The 25,867-nt window shown below is 37.3% G+C and overlaps 1 protein-coding gene across 1 annotated transcript in view; it reads left to right on the top strand.

Moving 5' to 3' along the window:
* Positions 1–25,867, top strand: part of CCDC178 (coiled-coil domain containing 178) — a 483,098-nt gene that overhangs the window by 45,035 nt on the left and 412,196 nt on the right. Inside the window, exons 8-11 of the mRNA XM_056138448.1 lie at positions 68–210; positions 7,310–7,463; positions 12,951–13,046; positions 13,182–13,318. Coding sequence (XP_055994423.1) covers positions 68–210; positions 7,310–7,463; positions 12,951–13,046; positions 13,182–13,318 — 530 coding nt within the window. The remainder of the gene's footprint in view (positions 1–67; positions 211–7,309; positions 7,464–12,950; positions 13,047–13,181; positions 13,319–25,867) is intronic.

Below are 25,867 nucleotides of genomic sequence, written 5' to 3'. Positions count from 1 at the left end.
TTTCTCTTGTGTAATTTTTTAAACTTGCAGTTTAGTAGACATACTAGCAAAATGCCATTTGTTTCAGGCAGTAGAACTCTATCAACAAATTAATGATGAACTTCAAGAAATTACAGAATACAATGAAAATGTCAAATTGAAAGCTAAACAAGTGAAAGAAGAATCAGAAACAGATATTGAAGATGATGAATTAAGCTTAATAGTCTATGAGTAAGAATTTTTCACTAATTTAGTATTAGCCTAAAATAATAAATGAAACTCGGGTCGGCCATGTTGGCTGCGTGCAAGGCAAACGCCCTACCCGCTGTGCTATAGGGCTGGAAATTTATAATATATATACAAAATTTATAAAAATATATCATATAAAATTCAGATGATATGAGCTATCCTTAGTACTTTATTACTATTTGTGTCTAAATTAACTTATGCATTTAAAAACATGTAAATGCACATGTATAGATTGCTAATTTCTGTGTCTGTTTTATTTCATTTTATTATATTTAGTCACTATGAATTACAAAGTTATTCATGATTGGTTTACAGGGATATAATAGTACAATATCAATCCACTCATGATTGTCCATTTCCCTCCACAAATGTTCCCAGTTTTTCACCCACCAACAAGTCTGTCTTTATTACAGCACTTTGTTTTTTGAATTCTTGGGCCACACCTGCAACACTCACTACTAGTGGTGCTCAAGGAGCCACATGGGATGCCGAAAATCAAACTTGGGTTGGCCACATGCAAGGCAAACATCTTACCCATTCTACTATCCCTCTGACCCCGATATACATTTTTAAAATACATTATTGACACTGTGTTTTGTAGTACTGTTACTGATAGGGTTTCATGCATAACATTTGACCACATTTCATCACCCTTTCATCCTCCCAGTTGAACATTTCTCCCCACCATTTTTACAATATTTTTGTCTCTGTCCTATTCCATTCATACCCCAACCCCAACTTTCTTGGCAAGATTCCTACTGAAGAACACTTCATTCATATAGTCTTCATTTCTCCTGCATTACAGTATTTTTGTATTCCCCTGCTATCTCTTTATGTACTGCTTATGAGAAATCATTCTGTATTGGTCTCTCTCTCCCTTTGACTAACTTTGTGCTTGGCAAGATACTTTCCAGATCTATTCACATAGCAGCAAATTGCATGATTTTGTGTGCTCTTATGACTGATATTACATTGCATGATATTAATATAAGTAATAATATTAATATATTAATATATATTACACATATAGCATATGTAATAATAGGCTTAGGCTTGGTGTGTTTGTGTGTGTGTGTGTGTGTGTGTGTGTTGATATCCAGTCATCTATGTCTGGGCATGCAAGTCCAGATTTTTGCTATGATGAATAGAGCTGCAGTGAATCTAGGAGTGCAAATGTCCTTTCTGCATTGTATTTTGGGACTGTTGTGCATATTCCAAGAAGCATAATTGCTGAATCAAATGAAAGCTCAATTTTTAGTTTTTTGAGGAGTACCAATACTGTTTTCAAGAAAGACTTGATCAGTATACATTTTCAACAGCAGTAAACTAAGGTCCCTTTTCCCTAGTATCTACTCTACAGCTGGTTGCTTTTATTCTTTTTGATGACTCCCAATTTCTGTGGTGTAAACTGATATTTCATTATTGTTTTGATTTGCATTTTGATCATGATTAGTGATGCAAGCATTTTTTCTTATGACTTTTTGTCCTTTCTATGTCTTCCTTGGGAAATTTTTGTTCATCTATTTTCCCTATTTTTTGATGAGGCTGGATTTATTTTCTTGTAAAGTTCTACCATATATATGTGTATATATATATATATATATATATATATATATATATATATATATCGGCTATTATTCAACCCTCTATCACATGAGTGGGATACCTAGCAGGGTGTGAGATATCTTTGAATTTGGTCATTGCTTCCATTGAGGTGCAAAACTCCTTAATTTAATATACTTCCATTTGTTTACTTTTGTTTTCATATACTTGGTCAATGGCATTGACTTTTTAAAAATGCCTCAAGCTTCAATGTCATGGAAAGTTCTGCCTGTGTTTTCCTCAGTGAAACTTATGAATTCAGGTTTGATATCAAGGTATTTAATCCATTTTAATTTGACTTTTTTATTTTTTATACTTTTATTTATTGAATCACCTGAGAGTAGTTACAAAGCTTTCAGGTTTAAGTCACAGTCATACAATGAAATACCCATACCTTCACCAGGGCCCATTATCCACCCCCCAAGACCCCAGTATACCTCCATCCCACACCCTCCCCCACCTTTGGGGAAGATGATTTCCACATTACTCTCTCTCTACTTTGATCACATTCAATATTTTGACACCAGACCCACAATTATTATTTGGGATTTTACCCCAACACTCAGATCTGCTGAAAAGGCAACAATAGACAATTTTGTTTTCTATTACTGGTTAAGAATAACATATGATGTTGCGTGGCTGCAGTAGTGGCCGCACAATTTTGAAATTCCAAAAATTTAACACTTAAATATGGAGGAATTTCTGCCAAAACCTGCTGTTTTCTGAGATTTGTTCCTGAGTCTCTGGGATCATGGCAATTATTAGCTTGATCAGGAGCCAGAAAGGCCGTTCATGGGCGGCGACTTGGGGTCTCGTTGGGACCAGGAGAAAAGGGCCGGCTCCACCGCCATCCCATGAGGCCCCATGTGTCTCATCACTGAGGACACAAACCTGACTGTCCAGTAGCCTCTGGAGGATGGCAGCCACTGAGCCGACTATGGGGAGCAGGTGGAGGGACAGCACCCTGTCCCCCTTGGGGTGGCCCAGTGACAGTAACCTACTGCGGGTCCCAAAAGCCACTGGGTTCTAAGATTTGTTTCTGAGTCTCTGGGATTATGGCCATTAAGCAGCCTGATCAGTAGCCAGAGAGGCCGTTGTGGGTGGCAACTCGGGGTCTCCTTGGGGTGGAGGAAAGGGTTGGCTCCACCCCCATCCCATGAGGCCCCGTGTGTCTTGTCACTGCGGGCCCAAACCTGACTGTCCAATGGCCTCTGGTGGATGGCAGTCACCAAGCCGCCAAGGGGAGCAGATGGAGGAACAGCACCTTTCCCCCCTGGGGAGGCCCGGTGACAGTAACCTACTGCAGGGTCCAAACACATTTCTGCCAAAAGCCATTGGGTTTCGAGATTTGTTCCTGAGTCTCTGGGATCATGGCCATTAAGCAGTTCGATCAGGAACCAGAGAGGCCATGCCTCCAATTATATAGCTGAGCCTGAGCTGTTTGTGGGTGTGTCTCCCACATACCTAACTTTTGACCGTTTACGTTCTTAGTAAACTTTGCCTCAAGTTTTTGGGGTCTGGCCAAAGGCACAGCAGCGATTTTGGGTAACTGAAGGTGCCATCAGGCTGCTGATGCACTCACCTCACAGGTACAAATTGACCTGCTGCCAGCACCATACCCCCTAATTTGACTTTTATACACAGTATTAGATAGGGGTCTGAGTTTTTTTTTTTAATTTTTTTAGTTTTCTCAGCACCATTTATAGAAGAAGTGTTCCTTACCTTTCCTTCAGACGTTCTGCTCCTTCATCAAAGATTATCTGCTCATACTCCTGATTAGCCAAAATAAACCTAGGGAAAAAGAGATAGAACAAATTGCACTCCCATCTTCAAACTGTACTTCTAAGCTGTAGTAATGAAAACAGTATGGTACTGGAACAAGGACAGAATCTTAGATCAATCAATTAGAATTGAAACATTAGAGATATATCCTCAGGTATATGGACAGCTATGTGTCATTTTTAAAGCTCTTCAAATGTACTACCAAATTGAAAATGGGTATAGTCTAACTCATTATATGTATGCAAAAATAATTATTTTTAAGAATCCAAATTAGGTTATTATATAAAAATTTATAAAAGTATTATATGAACATAGAGTATACTTAACTTCATGTGCATGTAATGTATTTATTTTAATATATAGACTCGAGTTTTTTTAATATATTCATATATTTTAATGCTTTGTAGAGTTTTATACTATAGTTTGAAATTATTATATGTATTTGTATTTTGTTGTATGTTAAATTATCTGTCACCTTTAAATTATTTATGGTTCCGAATAAAATATTTTTTAATTTATCCAATTGATGATACCATACAATCCATTGTAGAGTTACAATCAAATAAAAATGATAAAATAATGAACAAAAATTATATATAATTCCTCAAATCTTTAGAATTTACTTGATTAGATATTTAAGTTTCCTTATGCCCAGTGTCACTTTTAACATTGACTTCAATATTGTATTTTTTAATAATTAAGTCATTTACATAACTCACCTTTAATATATTTTATCTAAAATTTATTTAGGTACATAGTATGTGTTTCTGACTTAAATATTTGTTGTTATGGCTTCACTGAATATCTGTATGAGTCCTCAGTCACAAATAATTGCAAAACTGATGACAGATTCTTACTGAAAATTCCTTAGAAGTGTGAAGAACTGGTATCATCAACTAGTTCAATAAATAGGGATAAAGAGACAATTTAAGTAATACTTAGCTCACAAATCAATGATACTGAGCAATTACCACAAGTTAGCCAAAGTCTGTAATTTGTATTTCTGACTGGGATAATATCCTGAAATAGATACCATTGTGAGAAGAAAAAGTAATTTCAGAAGAAGGAAATTATGAATGCTAATGCTTCACTGGTCTTGTTATCTACCTGGTGTTTAGAAGAAGCCTCATAGGGAAACATGTATTCTCCAATGAATTATAAATAATGTTGTTATTATTTGTTATTTTAATTTTCTTATCTGTAGTGATGTAATTTGTTTCAGTTTTCCTTTACTACTTCTAAAATCAATATGAGTACATAAATTTCTGGGCCAGTTCAGTGCACCATGAATTTATTTATTGTTCACTGTCATTTTTTTTCTAATGAATATTTACTTATTGCTCTACTTATTTATTTATTTGGTATTATTTTTGTTTCTATTCCAGATTGGCTTGTGAGACTTTGTTACACATAAATATTCTTTTATATGGGTTTCAAACATATGTGCCAGTTTGTTACTTTGTTTATCATTTTAAGAAGTCAGTTGTTTCTTTTACTTGTTGATACTTCATGAAAGTGTCATTTTTGTTATTTTAATGTACATCATTACTATATTACCATTGTCTAAAGATATTTTCCTATTTGAAATGTGTATTCTGTTCCTCAGATAAAACAAAGGATTATGTAGTTCATCAATTTGCACTCTTACAAATGGAAAGTTTCAAAACAACAAAACGTTATGGCAATCACTTCTTTAATTCTTTAATTTAGCTGTACAATTGTTTTCAAAGTGCTATTGAAATATATCTTGAATTTTAAAATAAATTTCTTTTCTCCACATTTTTTAAATCAAAGCACTGTGATTTACACAATAGTTCATAGTTGAGTTTTAGATATACAATATTGCAGCACCAATCCCTCTGCCAGTGTCAACTTCCATTCACCAATGTTTCTAGTTCCCTCAATGTGTGCTCTCTGCTCATTGCCCCAACTCTCCACCCTCTCCAGCCCCGTCACCCTTAGACAGCCTGCCCTCTTGACAGGCAGGTTTCGAAGTTTGGTTGTTAAAGTTTGGGTCTCCTGATTTCAGTGCTGTTGACACTGTGGTTTGGATATTTGGCTACGTCATTCCTTAACGACCACCTTTCAACCTGACTGCCCTGCCCTGGCCCATGTTTCTCTCTCTCTCTCTCTCTCTCTCTCTCTCTCTCTCTCTCTCTCTCTCTCTTTCTCTCTCTCCCCTTTCCTTTTATGCATTATGATTTGCAATAGAGGTGCTAAGAGGTCATGGTGTTTGTTCAAAGCATTCATTTGGTATTTTTATCAGAACCGTAAGACTGAAGTAGCTTTTCAATTGAGTGGCAGCTTTGGGGTGTGGATGTGTCTACAGAGGCTTCTGGAAGTACAGGGAGGTGGGAAAAGTAGCCCATCCAGACCTCAAGAAAGCCTGGAGATTTCAGTCACAGAACCCATATACCAAACTTTTCAGCAGATTGTATCTTGGTGAGGTTTGTCCTGAGATGGTGGAGTCAGGTTGGGAGTATGGTGGTGATTTTGGATTGTGGAAGCAAGTGACTACTAGGGGCTCTGCTTGGACAGGCACCAATCCAACCTGCCCCCCTCCGATTTACCCCAGTCTGTTCAGCCATGAACGAATCCGAGCCTAACTGTGGCTTTTGATATCTTTCGAGATTTATTTATGGGTCTCTGAATCAAGGCCGGTAGTAGAGCTTACATGGTGGCACTGGAGTTGGTTCATGGGGGTGACTGCCAGTGCTTCCATGAGTATTGGGAAGTAGGGGGAGGTAGCTCACCCCAACTCTGAGAAACCCTGGAGATTTCAGTCACAAAACCTGCATACCAAAATTTTCAGCAGAATATATCTTTAGTATACCGTGTCCTGATACGGTGGAGTAAGGCCCGAGGTATGGCAGTGATTTTGGATTATGGAAGCAAGCAGCTGCCAGAGGCTCTGCTTAGGCAGGCTAACAGGTCAACCCATCCTCCTCTGATTTACCTCAGTCTAGTCAGCTATGAGTGGGTCCGAGATTAACTGCAGCTTTGGATCTCTTTTGAGATTTATCTCTGGGTCTCTGAGATAAGACCAATAAATGAACTTGTATAACTAAGCCGGAGGTGGTTTGTGGGCATGGCTCCCACATATCTAACCTTTGACCGTTTAATTTCTTGGTAAACTTGGTCCCAAGTTGTTGAAGTCTGGTCAAAGGCACAGCAGCAATTTGGGGGAGTCAGGAAGCCTGAAGGCACCATCAGGCTGCTGATGCACTCATCCCGCAGGTACAAGTTGACCTGCTGGGCAGCACCATACCCCGAATGCTAGTGAATTTTTTTCTTATTCTTTAATTCTTGATATCTGAGTGGACTTTCCAAGAAGTACTTTGAGTTGAGAAAGTTTAAGAAGAAATTCTTTATAGGGTGGAGTGATAGCACAGCGGTAGGGCGTTTGCATTGCACGCAGCCAGCCCAGCAGAGCTGGGTTCGATTCCTTCGGCCCTCTCGGAGAGAGCCCGGCAAGCTAGTGAAGCCTGACAAGCTACCGTGACATATTCAATATGCCAAACACATAACAACAAGTTTCAAAACTGAGACATTACTGGGCCCACTTGAGCAAAAGCCATGAACAATGTGAGGACAGTGTTTGTTGTCTGTTTGAGTTCTATAAATCATAAGCTAATTTAAATATACTTGTAAGTATATATTTTTTCAGTGTGGAAAATTGTAACTGTTTCTTTCTTAGACAAGACATACAGAGGCTTGACAATCTGATTACATATTACTCAAAGTCAGCAGATACCCTCTCTGTTCATATTGAAAAAAAGGAGGAGAGACTGAGTGACCATGAGAGGGCAACCAAGTCAATAACACATGAAATTCGTACTTTAGTAAAAGTGGTGAGTTTTCATATGCAACATTAAAAAATTACTGGTTTTCATTTTATTCCATGGCAATCAAACTTTATCATTAGTAATGATTAAATAACAGTCATTTTTGTCTGTATTTGTTTATTATTACTGAATAACAAGTTGTTACAAATTTAGCAACTGAAAACAGTAGCTGGTGTTTTCTTCAAAGTTTTCCTGGTTCATGCTTCATCTAATTTTTCTACTGCTCATCTCGTCCAGACTGAGATTAAGGTGTTAGAAACCCTGGGTTTCTTCCTGGAGATTGAAACTGCTTTTAGATACACCAAGTCCTGGTGATTTCCTTCTTGTGATTTTAGAGTCGAGTTACTTATTTTTTTGGTTTTAGAACCAACTTATTTTCAGGCTGGGAAAATAAATTATGAAGATTTTTAGAAGATTTTTGGGGTTTGTTTTTAGAGGTTGCCTGAATATGCTGAGTGTGGCTCTCTTCATCTTTAAACCAGAGCCTTGGGTTGAGGACTCATGCTTGCTGTCATTTTGCCCTTTGCTCTTATGACTCATCTTTATGGCCCTCCTTTTCTACCACAGTCTTATTTAAAACTTTAAAAAAATTCTTGGGAAATCATCTATTTCTCTCTCTTTCCTCCACTTAAAAAACTCATTGTCTTGCAAGTTTAATAGAATTTAGCCTAAATGAAAATATAACTGTGGATTATTGTTTTGAATAACAGTAATGCATATATCTTTTAAATCTTCTGTTGGTTAGTGATTGGGAGGACTACACTCAGTGGTTTTCTGGGCTTCTTCTCACTCTGAGCTCAAAAATTTTTACTAATGGTGCTTGGACACCATATGTAGTACCCGGATCAAACAGTGCTTAACCACACACAAGGCAAATGCCTCAACCTCTGTATTACCTCTCTAACACTATGTATGTCTTTTTTGAAACTCAGTTGTCATTTCAATGATCCTCAACATAATCACATAGGTGACTTTTAATTTATTACTATGATTTTATACAAAATTTTCTCATACTCTAACATCTCTTTATGAGTATTAGTATTTTAACATTGAAAATTAGACTTTCAATTTTTAAAAATCCATTTTAAAACCTCAATGGCATATTTACAATTGTTTCTTTATATTTGGTTAAATTTACTTTCAGTTACCTCTTTTGAATTGTTAGTGCTTTATTAAAATCATTCCCTAAAAACTACAGCTGAATTTCTTGTTACACTTTGCAGTGTACTTGAGAGAACTTTCTATATTTATCTATTGTTTTCTATCGTTGTTTTTCCACTGAGATTATTTCTAATGCATTTTAATTACTTCTAATGGATTCGATTTTTTTTCCCTTTAAACTCTTAGAAGTTCTGCTGAGGTTGAATAGAAACTGTTATCTGAAATTATATTATGACACTTTAAATACTTTTGTTGGGATCATCTGCAATGATGTTTGGGGGGCTTAGGATCCACTTGTGATTCTCCGTGAATTTAGCAATGCAGCACTCTTTGGGACCAGAGGAAGTGCTCAGGAGTCATGGGGGCCACAGGGCCACAATCCAGTGATGCTTGCGGGTCATGTGGTGCCAGAATCAACTCAACTCTATTTTATTCCTTGTGCTTTTCAACTGTGATTTCACCCTCCCTCCCTCCCTTCCTCCTCCCCCTCCCTCCCTTCCTCCTCCCCTCCCTCCCTTCTCCCCTCCCTCCCTCCCTCCCTCCCTCCCTCCCTCCCTTCCTTCCTTCCTTCCTTCCTTCCTTCCTTCCTTCCTTCCTTCCTTCCTTCCTTCCTCCCTCCCTCCCTCTCTCCCTCCCTCCCTCCCTCTCTCCCTCCCTCCCTCCCTGAATGAATTCTTTAAAGTATATATATTTTTCTTTGTTATGTATAAAAAAAATCTCTTCTCAGTTATCTATGTGGTCTGTTAATGATTAGACATGACCCTTACAAGTCTGGAAATAATATATCAACTACTCATTGCCAAGGGTTTCTATCGTGAATGTTTAGGCACTTTCTCAACTTACCCTGGAAATTGTTCACAGGGCCTTAGTTTTCACTTCCTGTTTTCAGAAAGTTTCAGGGTAATCCAGAGAAAAGAGTTTGGGAGGATGCTCAGGTGTTTTCAGAGCATGTGATCATGTCTGTGCTTTTTCATTTCTCTCTGCATCTTCAGTCTTCTAGATTCCCAGGAATATGCTACAGTATCACACAAAACAACCATGGATATCATCATCATTTTTAAAAACATTTATTTTATAAATTTATTGGTTTTTATCTGGTTTTTGTCCCAATTGTTATCCAGGACCTCATATTTATAACAAAGTTTAATTATAAACCCTTGCCTCCTTCTTTTTCTCCCTCCCTGTCTCCCTCCCTGTCTCCCTGCCTCCTTCCTTCCTTCCTTCCTCCTTCCCTCTTTTCTTCTCTTTCTTTCTTTCTTTCTTTCTTTCTTTCTTTCTTTCTTTCTTTTTCTTCCTTTTCTTCTTTCTCTCTCCTCTCTTTCTCTCTCTCTCTCTCTGCTTGGGTAGAAAATATTTTCTGGGGAAATTTTTGTACTGGACAAACTCTGTATTAATCAAATACAGACATATCTGTAAGTGGAGTCTTCCAAAATTCTATCAGACTGGTCAAATAATGAATGACAGTTCCCTGAGAATAAGACGTTAAAAATATTTCAGTGTGCTCAATTTTTTCCAGTGTTTGGCAAACTGCTAATTCTCCTCAAGACCATAGAATGCATTCTTCAAAATTTCATGTACCAGTAGAGAGTGATTAGAACAGATTATAGTGTAACAAAGCTCAAATTTTCTATGAAGATTAGACTGATTTCCTTGAATAAGGCAATATTGCTTAAGATTTTAATTAATTTTCATATTTTGTAAGAAAGTTAATAATGACATTTTAGTAGTCAGTTTTCACTTGTGCTTTACCATTTTTGATGCCCTTTTCAAGAAAAATCTATTTTCTTTTTATTTGACACTTGCATGTTATTATTTTTCCTTTAATATTATTTGTAATTATTTTTTTAATTTGGTGGAAAATATACATTTTTAATTGAATCACTGTGAGATAGTTACAAGCTTTCATGTTTGGGTTACAATCACACAATGATCAAACACTCATCCCTCCACCACTGTGGTGACTTTTATTGCAGTTTCTGTGAAATATACTATCAAGCACATATCTTTTTATAACTTTTGGGGGGCTAAATACTGCAATGTTTGGGGCTTAGTCCTGGCTTTGCATGCAGGAATTACTCTTGGTGGTGCCCAGGAGACCATATGGGATGCCAGGGATAAAATGAGCCTGGGTTGGTCATGTGCAAGGCAAACTCCCTACCCACTATACTATCACTCTGACCTCATCACATAAAAATTATTGACTCACTTAACAGAGTCACATTCACCATTAGCTCAAAATTGTACAAATACACACATACTGATTATCCAAATTTATAGTGATTTGTTTGAAATTATGACCACTTAGATATTGTTATTAATTTACCAGATACTTTGATGTTATTCTTGTCCTTCAAATTTAAGTAATGAAACTTGTCTCACTTAATTTCAGTACAACACTTTAAACATTTTTATTTCTTAGGCCCATAGTACAGGAGTGCATTTGCACTTAGCTAAACTTGATTTGACTACTCATGGGCCTTTGTGTCAAGGGTCATTCCTGGTGTTGCAGATAGGTCATTCCTGGTGACACCCTGAGCACTGCCAGATATGGTCCAAAATTCCCAAATTTTCAAAATTTAAGTGTCTCTGAAATTTATTCAGTGACCAAAATGGTACTTCTTTAATACAATGGAATTGTGAGATATTGTATGTCTTGATAGAAAGTTTCTAACATTAACTTATTTTTTGTATACATCGCAATTGATTTTCATACTTTTTTTACTATGTAGACTATTTAACACAGTCTAAAAGAGAATACTCCTTTGTATTATGTTAATTTATTATAACTAACAGTATATTTTATTAAATATTTATCTGATTTAAATGTTTCCTGAGTCATTTTCCCCCCTTAGGGGTAAGTGGTATTGATATGAGAGAATTTGAGGCCATAACCAACAGTGCTCAGGGCTTTTTCCTTATTTTTTTGTTCATAGTGTGCCAGGGTTCAAAACTGTTTCAGCCATGTGCAAGGGCAAGAAGCTTATCCCTTGAAAAATATCACTCTGATCTCAAGTCTTGATCTGTCTTTAAGTAACTTTTATTTTTTTGCTTTTTGAGTCACACCTGGTGATGCTCAGGAGTTACTCCTGGCTTTGCAGTCAGGAATCACTCTTGGCGGTGCTCGGGGGACCATAGGGATGCTGGGAATCGAAACCGGGTTGGACACTTACAAGGCAAATGCCCTGCCCACTGTGCTATTGCACCAGTCCCCAAAGTAACATTGTTTTTGTTTCATAGAGATGCTCTCTTTTGTGTTAAATTTATTTTTATATTTAAAATTTTATAATATTTTAGTCTCATTTTTACTGATTATTTCTTTGATAGATAATACAATCAATATCCTTAAGATATACCTAGACCTTTTATCAAAATAATTTATTATAGAAATAAATATTACCTTCTATCTTTAAGTATATTGCACTGTATCGTTAAGGTATATACAATTATCTATTAATATTCAATATTAAAATAGTAACATTTGGCTTCCTTACCAATTGCTTTTAGTTAAAGACTTGTAAAACAGCATATAGGGTATGGAGCCAAGACACAATAGGAAAATTTGTGCCTTGATGTATAAGATCTGAGTTTGATCTCTGGTATCATGATAAAACAGAATAAAATAAAATTTAAAAGTATTTTATGGGGGCTGGAACAATAGCACAGCGGATAGGGCGTTTGCCTTGCACATGGCCGACCCAGGTTCAATTCCCAGCATCCCATATGGTCCCCTGAGCACCGCCAAGAGTAACTCCTGAGTGCAGAGCCAGGAGTAACCCCTGTGCATTGCTGGGTGTGACCCAAAAAGCAAAAAAAAAACAAAAAAAACAAAAAAAAAACAAAATAAAAGTATTTTATGAATTATGATGCTAAAAGAAAATCTAGTTTTATTCTGAGTTTAATTAGCCTTCATTCATTGTTTTATGAACTATTTAGTTATTTTTCATCAGTTATTTATATTTGGCTATATTTTTCTTGTAATAGTTAAAAATTTATTGAAGCTTATTATGTAACTTTTTTGTAGCAAATACTAATGCTATTTTTCCCTTTAATTTATTGAAGTGGATTATAATATAAATTTATCTTTATTATTTCTTACAACACTAATATATATTCCCATTTCTATTTTAATCATTTGAGCATTGTTATACTTGATTTTCTGTGTTTTATTAGAATCTTATATCAATTTTCACAAATAAAGTCCCATATTTTTCTTTAATGCTATTTTAACCAATATTTGCTAACTTATAACTATTTAATATGAAATATCTAATTTTTACATTACAAAAAGATATCAAGTTCCAAAATTATTTATTTTTTGCCTATTTTTCTCAGTTACAAGAGTTAAAAAAGGAGTATGAACAACTAGTACTGAGAAGAAAGGTTGTGGATGCTGAGTTCATAATAGCATTTAATGACTATCATGCTGCAGTAAGTTGACCTTTCCTTTTCCTTCAAAATTCTACTCTTTATTCTCAAATATTAACTCATAACTTAATTTAATTATCAGACATTATTTTCTTTTGGAGATTCTTACACAAGGAGTATGATTCTTTTTTCTTACAGAAAAGAACTTGGGAAATAGAAGTTTCTGAACTTGAAAAGGATTTCACAGATTTAAGCAAAGAATATGTTAATTTGAAAGAAGAAAATAAGAAACTTATCAAAGATAGTGAACTCATAGCACGTTATACCAATGATAGGTAATTCTGCAATTACGCAATTTTATTCTTGTATTCATTGTTTATTGCTTTCCTTTTGGGACAATACCTAGAGGTACTTGGGGACTATTTATAGCTCAGTGCTTAAGGATTGTTCCTGGAGATATTGGGAACCCCGGAGCTCCTGCATTCAATACTCATATTCTGGCCCAATGAGCTAATTCCTTGGCTCCATAAAGGTTTATTCTTTTGCAGCATATTTGATTTGCTGAACATAAACTCTCCATTTTTTGTTGTTGAGGTGATATACGAGTGTTTGTGTTATCATTAGTTTCTCTTTTATATTTTAAGTGATGTTCCTTAATCACAATTCCCTTAGAAAACCTAGTGAATAGTGATACTATTTCATTTTATTATTATTATTAACTATTATTATTTAATTGACTCACCATGAGCTACAGCATTACAAATCTGGTCATGATCGGGTTTTAATCACACAATGTTCCAACACTTGTCCCTCCACCAGTGCACATTTCGCACCACCAATGTCCCAAGTTTCCCTCCTGCCACTTCAACCCAAAATTAGGATTTTAACATGAATTGGGGCAGGTCATCAACATTCAGAGTGTGGCATTAAGAGGAAATAGAAAATATGTGTTTATACTATCCTGAGGTATCATCCTTCCATTCCTATTTTATTGAACTAACTTTATTTATTTATTTTAATGAATCACTGTGAGGTATAGTTACAGGCTTACAAACTTTCATGCTTACATTTCAGTCATACAATGATCGAGTACCCAGAGTACCCATCCCTCCACCCATCCCCATTCTCCACCACCAATATTCCCAGTATCTCTCCCACCACCACTATCCATTCCTCCTGTCCCCACCCCCACCCCCACCTCTGTGGCAGGACATTCCCTTTTACGTTCTTATCCTTTTGGGTGTTATAGTTTGCAATACAGGTATTACATGGTCATTATGTTCGATCTATAGTCTTCTTTCAGCACACATCGCCCATCCTGAGCGGGCTCTCCAAGCATCCTTTACTTGGTGGTCCCTACTCTACTGGACCTGGCTATTTCCCCAGCATGTGAGGCCGGCTTCCAAGCCATGGAGCAATCCTCCTGATCCTTATCTACTATAGTGATATTATTTCTATATCACCCTCTTCGATATGTCCTATATTTTTTTCTACTCAAGATGATTTAAGTTCAACTGTCTTATCAAGTTCACATTCTCAATAACTCCTCAATTCTTTTAACTCCCCCCTCAAGTCTTTCCTTTAATGACTACTTTTTCTTAACTCTGAAACCTGAGTTTTCTTGATTGATTTCTATTTCAGTCTTCAAAGTCAACAAATTAATACAATATGATCCATCTACTTAATTACTATTTATTTATATTGATACCTTAAGGTGGTACTTGAGGACCCAGTGGCCATTTCCATCCTGCACCTGAACAACGGTTCTATGCTCAAACAGCAGTGTAATATTCCCTTGTCCAGCTCTTTCAGAGGCCACAGGCCTATGTTCTGTGATGTGCCTTGTTAATACAAAACCTGGAATCCATCCCCTTTGAGTTGTCTCGCTTATTTATTCGTGTTTATCAAGCTGCATGGACTGGAGCGATAGCACAGTGGATAGGGCATTTGCCTTGCACACTGCTGACCTGGGTTTAATTCCTCCACCCCTCTTAGAGAGCCTGGCAAGCTACTGAGAGTATCTTGCCCGCATAGCAAAGCCTGGCAAGTTACCCGTGACGTATTCGATATGCCAAAAACAGTAACAACAAGTCTCACAATTTGTTGTGAGATGCTACTGGTGCCCACTCGAGCAAATTGAAGAACGGGAGGACAGTGCTACATCAGGCCACACACCTGGCCATTCCTGAGTCCTGGGTCCTCTCCTGGAAGAGTTAGGCATAGGGTGGCAGTATTTATACCAGTGGGTTTTGGTATTTATACCAATGGGTTTAGGCCAGTTCTTAGGGACTACTTACATTCTGCAGTGTTCATCCAGACACATGCTTTCATTGGAGCTATTTGCTAGCACCAAATATCCTTTTTTAATGTTTCTGCTTCTCTGCTCCACCAGCATCCTAGCATAGAATATTATCAGTTTCTACACAAACATACATTTAAATTTATATAAATGACTCCCAAAGAAGTAACTGCTTTATATGCAATTTCTGTGCAGTGGTATTTATTATTTTACCTTTTCTAAATGACAATGATTAATATACTTCCATAATTGATTAATTTTATCAAGAGTAAAGAGAGAACAAACAATTTTAGAATATCCTGAAGGGTGCTAACTTGTATGTGCACACATCTGCCTCAGCTGATTCCCCTTTCACACTTTCAGCTGCTACACAAATCACAGCAGTTAACCATTTTAATTTGTTTCAAATACAAAGGCCTAATTTCAATTTCTTCTGCTCATCACGTGTCTTTTTTTACCATAACAATGGCTGTTTTAATGCCATTTTTAGTTTTATGCCTTTTCCTATAATGTTTTGCCTCCTTTTTTAATACCTTCCTAATTCACCTTACATTATAGTTTCAGAATCCATTCCATGAAACCTCTGCGTTTATTTGATCTAATTTCTTTATTATGTGTATATATGATACATAATTTTCTTCTGTTTTTATTTTTTGCTGTATTTGTTATTTGCATTTATGAATAAATGATTTATGTTTACTTTTCTAGGAAGATTCATGGGAAGAGACATAGGTTATGAATATATTTTCTTCACTATTGATTCCTTGGGCTGGAGCGATAGCACAGCGGGTAGGGCGTTCGCCTTACAAGCGGCCAACATGGCCGACCCGAGTTCGATTCCTCCGCCCCTCTCGGAGAGCCCGGCAAGCTACCGAGAGTATTCGATATGCCAGACACAGTAACAACAAAGTCTCCAATGGAGACGTTACTGGGCCCGCTCGAGCAAATCGACGATCAACGGGAGGGCCTTCGAGCAAATAAATTGATTCCTCATCGTTGAGTACAGTGCTAATATTATGCTGTGCTATCTTTTATTAACTATTAAATGAATAATAAAAGAAGAGAGAGAGAGTGATTATGCTTGATTTTAAGAGATTTGTTTCAAAATTTCAGTAATTACTATTGGCAATAGTAAAATGAAACATTGAGATAACTTATCTGTATGTTAAGGACACATTGTAAATGTGGTTTAAGTAAGATGATTACAGTAGTGTTAAAGTTTATGAAATAGATGTACAAAATTACTGCACCTACCATGGACCAAGTGATCCTTCACTAGTCCTCCTATGTCACTTGTAGTTTGATCTTCCTTTTCTACTACTCCTATCCTAACTGCTTTGTAATCACTTTTGGAATCCAAAGTCAAGGGTTTGTCTTTGGTCTACCACATAGTTAAGTGGTTTTTCAAAGAAAGAAAAAAAGGAAATGTTTTTAGAGATAATTAGCAAGCAAGTATTAAAAATTGTATTGAAATTTTTTAGTGGTAGGGATTTGGTGCATAATTGGTAGTGCTTGGGTTATACTCCCAGCATTACTAAGGAACCACATTGTGCTGGGGAGAGAACCCATGTTGGCTGCATGTAAGTGCCTTATCCCTACTGTAGTTATTTATATGGTTGCCCCCTGGCTATGCTCAGGGTTTACACCTGGCTCTGAGCTTTGGGATCAGTCCTAGTGGTGCCTATGAGACCATATGGGGTGTCAGAGATTGAACCTGGGTGATCTGTGTGCAAGACAAGTTCCCTAACCACTATACTATCTCTCTCAGGCCCCTATTTCATTCTCCTATTATTTTCATCTTTTTTTTTTGTTTTGTACTGTTTTGGCCCTGTGCTCTTGTCTATTCTTACTGCATGTTTACTTTATTTTGTAAACTATTTAGGAAAGTTTTTCTGTCATTGGATATTCAAGTTCCAATTTTTTTTCAGTAGGAGTCCTTGGATGACCAGATTATTTTTGTTTAAAACTAGCTATATCCAGTGTTTCATTTAACCAAACTTTCTAGTATTTTCATAGTTAAAATGTCTTCTATCTATAAAGAAAAGATCTATAATGAATCTATAATGAATATATTTAAATAAGTAAAAATATGAAAAAGTATAACAAATGATTATAACAACCTAAAATTTCAGTAGAAAATCACTATTAATGCATTTCTGATTTTTCACTTGTAATGACAATTATGTTTCTGTTCTCCACTATTTGTAAAAGTTTATTTGACAGTATTTCAAATAATGTTTACTGTCTACATATGCAACAGATATTTGCATATTGATTTTGTAGCCTGAGGGTTTTTCTGTGTGTGCTATCTATTCTATTCATATTATCATATCATCTGCCTATACGGATAGTTTAATGTCTATTTCAATTTCGGTGCCTTTGATGTCTTTTTTATGCTTGATAGCTTTAGTGACAGTTTGCAAACTATAAGATTTGGCGGGGGGGGGGGGGGGGGGGCGGGGTAGGAACACACCTGGCGATACTCAGATACTCAGTGGTTACTCCTGCCTCTGCACTCAGGAATCACTTCTGACATTTTTCTGAGGACCATATGGGATGCCAGGAATTGAACCCAGGCTACCCATAGTGCTCTCTCTCTTGTCACTCCTCTGAATTATATTGAATGATAATAAAGAAAGTGAACATCTTTGCCTTGTTCTTACAACTGGCGGGAAGGCATTTAGAGTTTTTTATTTTGTTTTCTGCCATTGAGCATGATGTTGGCTGTAGTTTTGTACCATATAGCCATTTCTATCTTCAGGTATATTCTTTTTTTCAGTTTATATTGGGGGCTTTTATTAGGAATCGATGTTGAATCTTGTCAGATGTGTCTCTGTAAAGTTTCTCTACATTATCATATGATATTTATCTTTTATTTTGTTGACGTTATCATAGTGAGCAAGGCTCTCAAGTTCGTGTTCTGAAGCAGTCAAAATTGAAAGCAAGGGATTGGAGAATGAATGTCCACATTCAGAAAGGATTTTATCTCTCTCAGTGAGTTTCTTGGTTCAGTGATCATTACTTTGAAGTCACTTTTAATCAATGTAGATAATTCTGATATAATTGAGAACTTTTCTGAGTTTCTGTCTTCATCAGTCAATGCCGCTGAATTCCTTCACATTTTTCATTATTCCTGGTGCTTCATGGGACTCTGAGTTGGCTGGCCTGACCTGTGATCTGGTACTCCCATTAGCAAAGTCATGATGGTGCCGGTGATCATACTGATTCCTGGTAACCATGGATCTGTTACAAGATTTTCTCAAAGGCTTGAAAGATCAGGGGGTGCCTGTATCCCCAATTGTGAGCATCTGGATGACCACTGGGGGTTTAAAGTCACTAGAGCCTTCTAGCTGCTATGTAATGAAGGGCTAGCTTCTCTGGCAACTGATTCAGTGTTCAAAATTGCTGATGTGCCAGTTGATGTGGCATCTCAGGGCAACTAAGGAGCAGTACCACGAGGTTGTGATCACCAACACCCAGTAACAGCAGTTTAGCAATCTGATCTACATAGCTCCAGGGGTATTTTGATGTTTGCCAGAACCAGTTTGGGCATGGCTGATTTTCATACCAGACTTCTGGGATATCGCCACTTTCTATAGCCACCAGGATGGCAGCCACATTTGCAGCCTTGGGGATTGCGGCTTCAAGCAGCAGCCTGGGAATGATTACACATTGAATATGATTGTTACTCATATGAATTAACCCACACTGGATATGATTGTTACTGGCACCTCCCAGTCACCTTATGATACAGTGTGGGTCGGCACCTGGCTGAACCCCTGTGGAGCCTTTGCCCTCAGTGTACTCTATGTTAGGTAGGAAACTATGTACTTTGGGTGAATTTCCTTTAGTTCTGGGTTGTATGAGGTTACAAACCTATTTATATGGCAGCTGGGAGCCTTTTGGTGTAGCTAAATCTATCACCTGTTGAGGCAGGGCTGAGGCACAGGACTCTCCTGGAGCGTGCGAGAGTTTTGAGTACACCTTTTGTTTCAGTCAGTCCTGAGCGTCTCTTTGACTCAAAGTATAAGCTGAAAGCTAAGTTTCTGTAAACTCCTCTGGGCTCAGCAGCCTGGTGTGACCCTATCAGGTGTGACAGTACCATGGAGACCAGCAAGTGGTGGGACTATGGAGACTACCAGGAGCAAACCTTTTGGCTACTGCTCCCAGTGTGAGAAGTGGCCACCCACAAAGTTGGTCTGAACAAGACGGAAGTTTCTTTTCTACACTGTGGGTGACAATATATAAAGCTGAAGTTCTGAAAACCATTTGCGTTCAGTGCCATCCCCCCCACCCAGAGCGATAGCACAGTGGGTAGGGTGTTTGTCTTGCACGTGGCACCTTTGGCCAACGCGAGTTCTATTCCTCTGCTCCTCTCGAAAAGCTCGGCAAGCTACCTAGAGTATCTCGCCTGCACGGCAAAGCCTGGCAAGCTACCCGTGACGTATTCAATATGCCAAACACAGTAACAACAAGTGTCACAATGAAGACGTTACTGGGCCTGCTCAAACAAATCGATGAACAACGGGAGGACAGTACAGTACTACAGTACTGCTATTCCCCCCCTTATGTTAGTGCTCCATGTCCGGTACTGGCATCCTGTCCCTTTTCTTATCCGATCTCTGATCCTCCCCTTCCCCGCCAAGAAGTACTCCTCCACGCTGATGTTGCCCAGAGTTCTGTGTTCTGCAGTGTTCAGTCTCTCTGAGTGATTGGCCATATTCTCCTGTGAATGTTTTCTATGAGGCCCCACACGAGATGTGCTCACTTCTGTTTTTATGCATTCTTTGTGTTGGTGCTGCAGGAGCTCTTGAAACTGTTCCTTTTCAGCCATATTGGCTCTGCCCCCTTCTGTGTCTTGTGATTCTATGATTGTACATATATAAACTAAAAAGTTATTTTTAAATGCATATGGAAAAAATGTTTTCATTTGTTTGGTTTTTTTTTGGGAGGGTGGGCACACCTAGTGGTGTCCAGGGCTTACTCCTGGTTCTGCACTCAGAGATCATGTCTGGTAGAACTTGAAGGACTGTAGGCCATAATGGGGATTGAACCTGAGTCAGGTGCATGCAAGGAAACATCTTTATCCCTATATTATCTTTTCATTCCATTTTAGAATTATTTTTTAATTATCAACGTGTGTTTTAACTGAAGGACTCCACTCTATTATGATGGAGGGATATCTGGTTGTGGGCATGTATAATGTCATTGTCCCCATAAATACAAACATTAAATTTTTGTAAAACAATATTGTCACAAAAATAAATTAAATAAAATAATACTACATCGAATTTTCTAAGAGTAGATCTTTAGTGGTGGCTCTATTCTAACCCTGATTCAGTTTTCTTACCACACATGGTCCCTTGAGATCTGGTAGGAGTGATCCCTGAGCACAGATACAGGAGTAAACCCTGAGAATTGCTGGGTGTGGCCCAAACCACTATCTGTAAAACTGAATATAAAAAAGATATACATTTCTCTTATTACTGTGTCTGGCATATCGAATACTCTCGGTAGCTTGCTGGGCTCTCCGAGAGGGGCGGAGGAATCGAACTCGGGTTGGCCATGTTGGCTGCATGCAAGGCAAACGCCCTACCCGCTGTGCTATCTCTCCAGCCCAATTATTCATGATCACTACCCTATTAGTGTCAAAAGGTATTTGTAACTCCTCTTATTTATATCTTCCTGGCCTAGTTTATTACCTAAGACATTACTAATATAAACTGTATATTTACTCAATATATTTTAATTATTGATTCGTATTATACTGTGAAATGTTACATTCCATGAGAAACAAAACATAGATGCCAGTGTTTTTATTGGTTAGTGGTAATTTTAGAAATAGCTACATATATCTTTATAAAAACAGCAATTTTATAGCTGTGACTAACATAATTTTAGCAAAGCTTAAACCATAGCAAAAAGCTTATGGCTTGCTTTATTGCCAAGGTTTATATTTAATAAAACAACTTAGACCTATATGTGTTTGTGTGAGTTTCAGCATGGGACTGAGTGTGTCCTAGGCATGATTTAAAAATTCATATCTCCTAAATTTATAGTAATATTTGAAATAATAGATTTTAATTCAGTTAGTTATATTCTTGTAGGGAAGATAAACTTTGAAAATGTGCTGGAAAATGACAGATGAGGTGTCATCCTTGTGTTATCTGGGAAGAGCATGTCATGCCGAAGATGTAGAATACACAAAAAACCTGTGAGGGAAAGAAATGTATGTATGTTCTGAAAAGAGAATTGAGGTCACTGTTTCTATAAAATTGTTAGTCAGGAAGGTAGTTCTAAAATATTGACAAGATAAAGTAGACAAGTGCAACAAGCCCATTAGTGGTCGGTGATAAAGGCTGTGATAAAAACAACTTACATTTGAGAAAGTTCAGTCAAACAGAGTAGTGAAGGATGCATACAAGAAAAAAGACTTCTTTGTTCAGAAAAACAAAGTCATAATAATTACAGAGGGGTTTTTTTCAGCAGAAATGATAATAAATAGCAAGTTTTTAGATGTATTTTGGAGAGATAAGCTATGTGATAAAAGTAAAAAATGATTTAAGATTACATTTTGAGATAACAATGGCCTGGAGAAATGTTTAAGGGAATTTTGGAGGAAGGATATGATCCTGGGCAGTATTATGTTTTTTTTTTCTTTCTCTCTTATTGTTTTTTTTGGTTTTGTGGTCACACCTAGAGGTGCTCAGGGCTTGCTCTTGGCTCTGAGCTCAGGGGTTACTTCTGGGGTTCTTGGGCAACCACAGGGGATTCCAGGGATTGGGCTCATCAAGGCAGAAACCCTTCCTGTTGTACTATCTCTCCAGACCCTATATTTCATAATTCTTACTAGCCCTTCAACTGAACATGAGAAGCAATCTTTATATACACAAGTCTGTCACAGATAACAGGAAATAACTGAACACAAACTTGGAATCTCAAGTTAAAATCAAGCAAATGGGAGAGGATGAAATGCCTACAGAGTATAACTAGAAAATCAATGAAAATTGACATTTCCTGAGAGATAAAAATGTTATTTTGCTATAAAACATTACAAATAGAGCATAAATAGGAAATATTCTTTTAATGTAATTACCTGCTTTGGGGAAACTAAAGGAAATTCCCAGTGGTGGGAACTAAATAACTATGGGCTATATTCACAATCAGCATATGGCCCTTTTCAAAAACAGAACAATAAATAGTAAAGTTACATTTTAGTGTCTTCAAACATAGACCCTATGACGTGGATGACTGTAAGAAAGGAAATGGAATAAATTCGGGTTGCTTGAATAGACAAGGTAGAAAAGTACTACTTATCAGCAAGCTATACTTATAAGCAAATACAAACAGAATGTGTGTCTGTTTAAACCTAGGGCCTGTGTGAAGAAATGGTTGATGAGAACATGCTCAGTCTGTCCTCTTCTCACACAAACTTGATATTTTTATTCCAAGTAATATCTATGTTACTTGGAAGATCTTCGCCAACAAATTATTTTTGAGATAGTCTAATCTGATAAATATTTACTCTGAGTCTAGAGACTGCACAAAATTCTCTTGGATAAATTAGGAAGTCAAAGATAAATTTACAAATTATAAAACAAGAAGAGAAATTCCAACATGAGTACAAGATGTTAGAAATAACCATCAGTGCACTTGAGCCCTAAATTCTTTAAACATCAGAATGTTAGATTGTATCTTCTTAAATAAGTGAAAACTTTTAAATGGGGGGAGCTAGGGCACCTGCCTTGCACGTGGCTGACTCATGTTCAATCCAAGACACCCCCATATGGTCTTTGAATCTCCAGGAGTGATCCCTGAGCTCAGATGAGAATTAAGCCCCTAGGCCTACTGTGTATGACCCAAATTAAAGAAAAAGAAAAAAGAAAAGAAAAACTAAAAATTGTTAAAGGGAACAAAATAAACTAATAAAAGAGTATCAAAAACAGTTCAAAAATATTTGCAAAAAACTCACCAAAACTTGACAAAATTTAACTGAATATATTTCTATTTAAAGTGTTCATTAAACAGCAAATGCAGCTGGTATCAAAGGATTCAGTACACTTGAAACTATAATTAAAGTATAATGAGGAATCTAGAATGCTGTGCAGGGATTTTTTTTTAAAAAAGGACCACTGTTAGAGAAATAGACTGCTTGTCCCACATACAGTGAACCCCAGGTACATACCTGGTACTTTATATGGTCCCCAGAACAGCGCTAAGAGTGATCCCTAAGCACAGAGATAGAAGTAAGGCCTGAGCACTGCCAGGCATGACTCAAAAACTGAACTGAAAATGAACAGTAGATTGAAAAAAACAAAAATCCCAGAATAGAATGAAAGATAAAGGAAGCAATGAAAAGGAATATTCACAGTAAAGGCAGATGCAATCCATGATTCTTAAGATAAATTTTTAGATTCAGTCATCAAAATAAATTCCAAACAGTATCAATTTAAATGAAAGAAAATTTAAATTTTGTTTCATATCATGATTTGCTTATATTGGATGTAAAAATTAAAGACATTGTGTGTTTTGTTACTTCACTTGATCACTTGATCACTTGACATCCCGTTGCTCATCAAATTGTTCCAGTGGGTAACGTCTCCATTCGTCCCTGTCGTATGCTAGTGTAGCCCAATGGGGGTCTGCATGTTATAAGAACACGAAAAGCCTCAAACTGATCATTCAGGGTCTTGACGAAGAAGTCTGACTATCTCGTAAGTAGGCAGCCATGCGATCTTTTGACGTCCTGTGGAATCCAGTCAGTAATGGCTCTAGTCCAGCGGTCGTCTCCAAATCTCATTATGTGTCCGGACCATCTGATTTTTGATGCCTTGGCAAATGAGACAGCGTCCCTGAATCTTGAGTGTTGACAGAGGTCGGAACTCTGGATTCTTTCTCTCATTTGAGTGAAGCGTGATACTCCAAGCACAGCTCTTTTGATCCCTCTTTGGAAGACCCAAATAGAGTTCTCATCCTGTTTTTGTAGGGCCCAGGTCTCTGAGGCATATGTTAATGCAGGAAGAACAGTGGAATCGAAGAGATGTGCCCAGAGCCGGAGGTTCTTCGTCCTCTTAGCTATTTTTTCAATGCTCCTGAAGGTGATCCAAGCCACTCTCTTCCTCCTGCGCAACTCAGGTGCCAGGTGATTCGTCATGTTGACTTCTTGACCTAGGTACACATAACTATTGCATTTGGAGATGTTCATTCCATTGAGAGCAAATGGGACATCAGGAATGAGACCGTTTCTCATAAACACTGTCTTTGTGAGATCCAGCTGTAGTCTAACCTTTCCACACTCATGGTCAAAGTCAGGCAGCATTTGTGCCGCTTGGCTAATGTTTGTTGTTATTAGAATGATGTCATCAGCAAAGCAGAGGTGGTGTAGTTGCCAACCGTCTATCTTCACTCCCATTCCTTCCCATTCCAGTCGTCGGATAATGTTCTCAAGGGTGGCACTGAAGAGTTTTGGTGAAATGGTATCACCCTGCGAACCCCTCTCTTGACATGGATGATCACTTCTTTGTAGAATGGTGAGATACTGGTAGTGAATCTGTAATCTCACGGAGGATCCTGATGTATTGATTTTGAATGCCTGATTGGCTAGGGCTTCAATGACCGCTTCCGTCTCAACAGAATCAAAGGCCTTCTTTAAATCAATTAACGTTAGACAGAGCGGCATTTTGAACTCCCGAGAAATCTCAATGAGCTTGGTTATCGTGTGGCTATGGTTGATCATGCTGAATCCTTTGCAGAACCCGGCTTGCTCGCATGGTTGTCCTTCATCTAGTGTTCTGCCAATCCTATTCAGGATGACTTGGGTGAACATCTTGTAGATGACAGACAACAGTCCGATTGGGTGATAGTTGCTAATGTTTTTGTTACAGAAATGTATAATGCAGGGTCAATATTAGCAAAAAAATTCTCTTTTTTCCAAGTCAGGAGTCAATGGTGTTTCATGATCAAGACCATCATCTTCATCTCTGCTCTTGATCTTACACCTCTCTGTCTTGTTCAAAAGATAGTTTATTACCCCATTTCTTCAATGTCTTCACTCATTTCCTTTTATTTGCTAGGCTATGTTCATTATTAAACTAGTTTTAATCCATAGTTAAAGCATGCCTTCAACTTATTTGTGTCTCTCTCAGTCTCAGCATTTTCCTTTTACTCTCATTAAATATTTAAATGAATTTCAACATTTGCTATATTTTTAGTGATATCTGCCTGACTATTAGTCACTTTTTTCACTTAGATCAGGCTGGCTTCTAAAAATTCCCTGGCACAAAAATGTTTTATTTATTTATGTGTGCCTGCATGTATTTATTATTTTCGTAGTGCTGGGGATTATACTCAAATCTCACATGTAGACATCCTCTTTTCCACTCAGTGACACTCCCGGCCACTAGTGCTACCAGAATTTATCATAAATTTAAGAAAAACTATTCCTTCCTAAAGTCTCTGAATTTTTAGCCTCTGAATTCCTTTTAATTTTCTATGTGACCTCTGCATTTGTACTTATGCTCTTTTTGGTGCTCTTCATTTTGAGATGCAGAATGCTGTTTTGTTAGTTATTTCTTTAACTCTGCAA

This window comes from Sorex fumeus, unplaced genomic scaffold (assembly GCF_029834395.1).
Source record: "Sorex fumeus unplaced genomic scaffold, SorFum_2.1 ptg000128l, whole genome shotgun sequence".
In the NCBI taxonomy this organism is placed as follows: domain Eukaryota; kingdom Metazoa; phylum Chordata; class Mammalia; order Eulipotyphla; family Soricidae; genus Sorex; species Sorex fumeus.
This window is presented reverse-complemented; position numbering and strand designations above follow the sequence as displayed.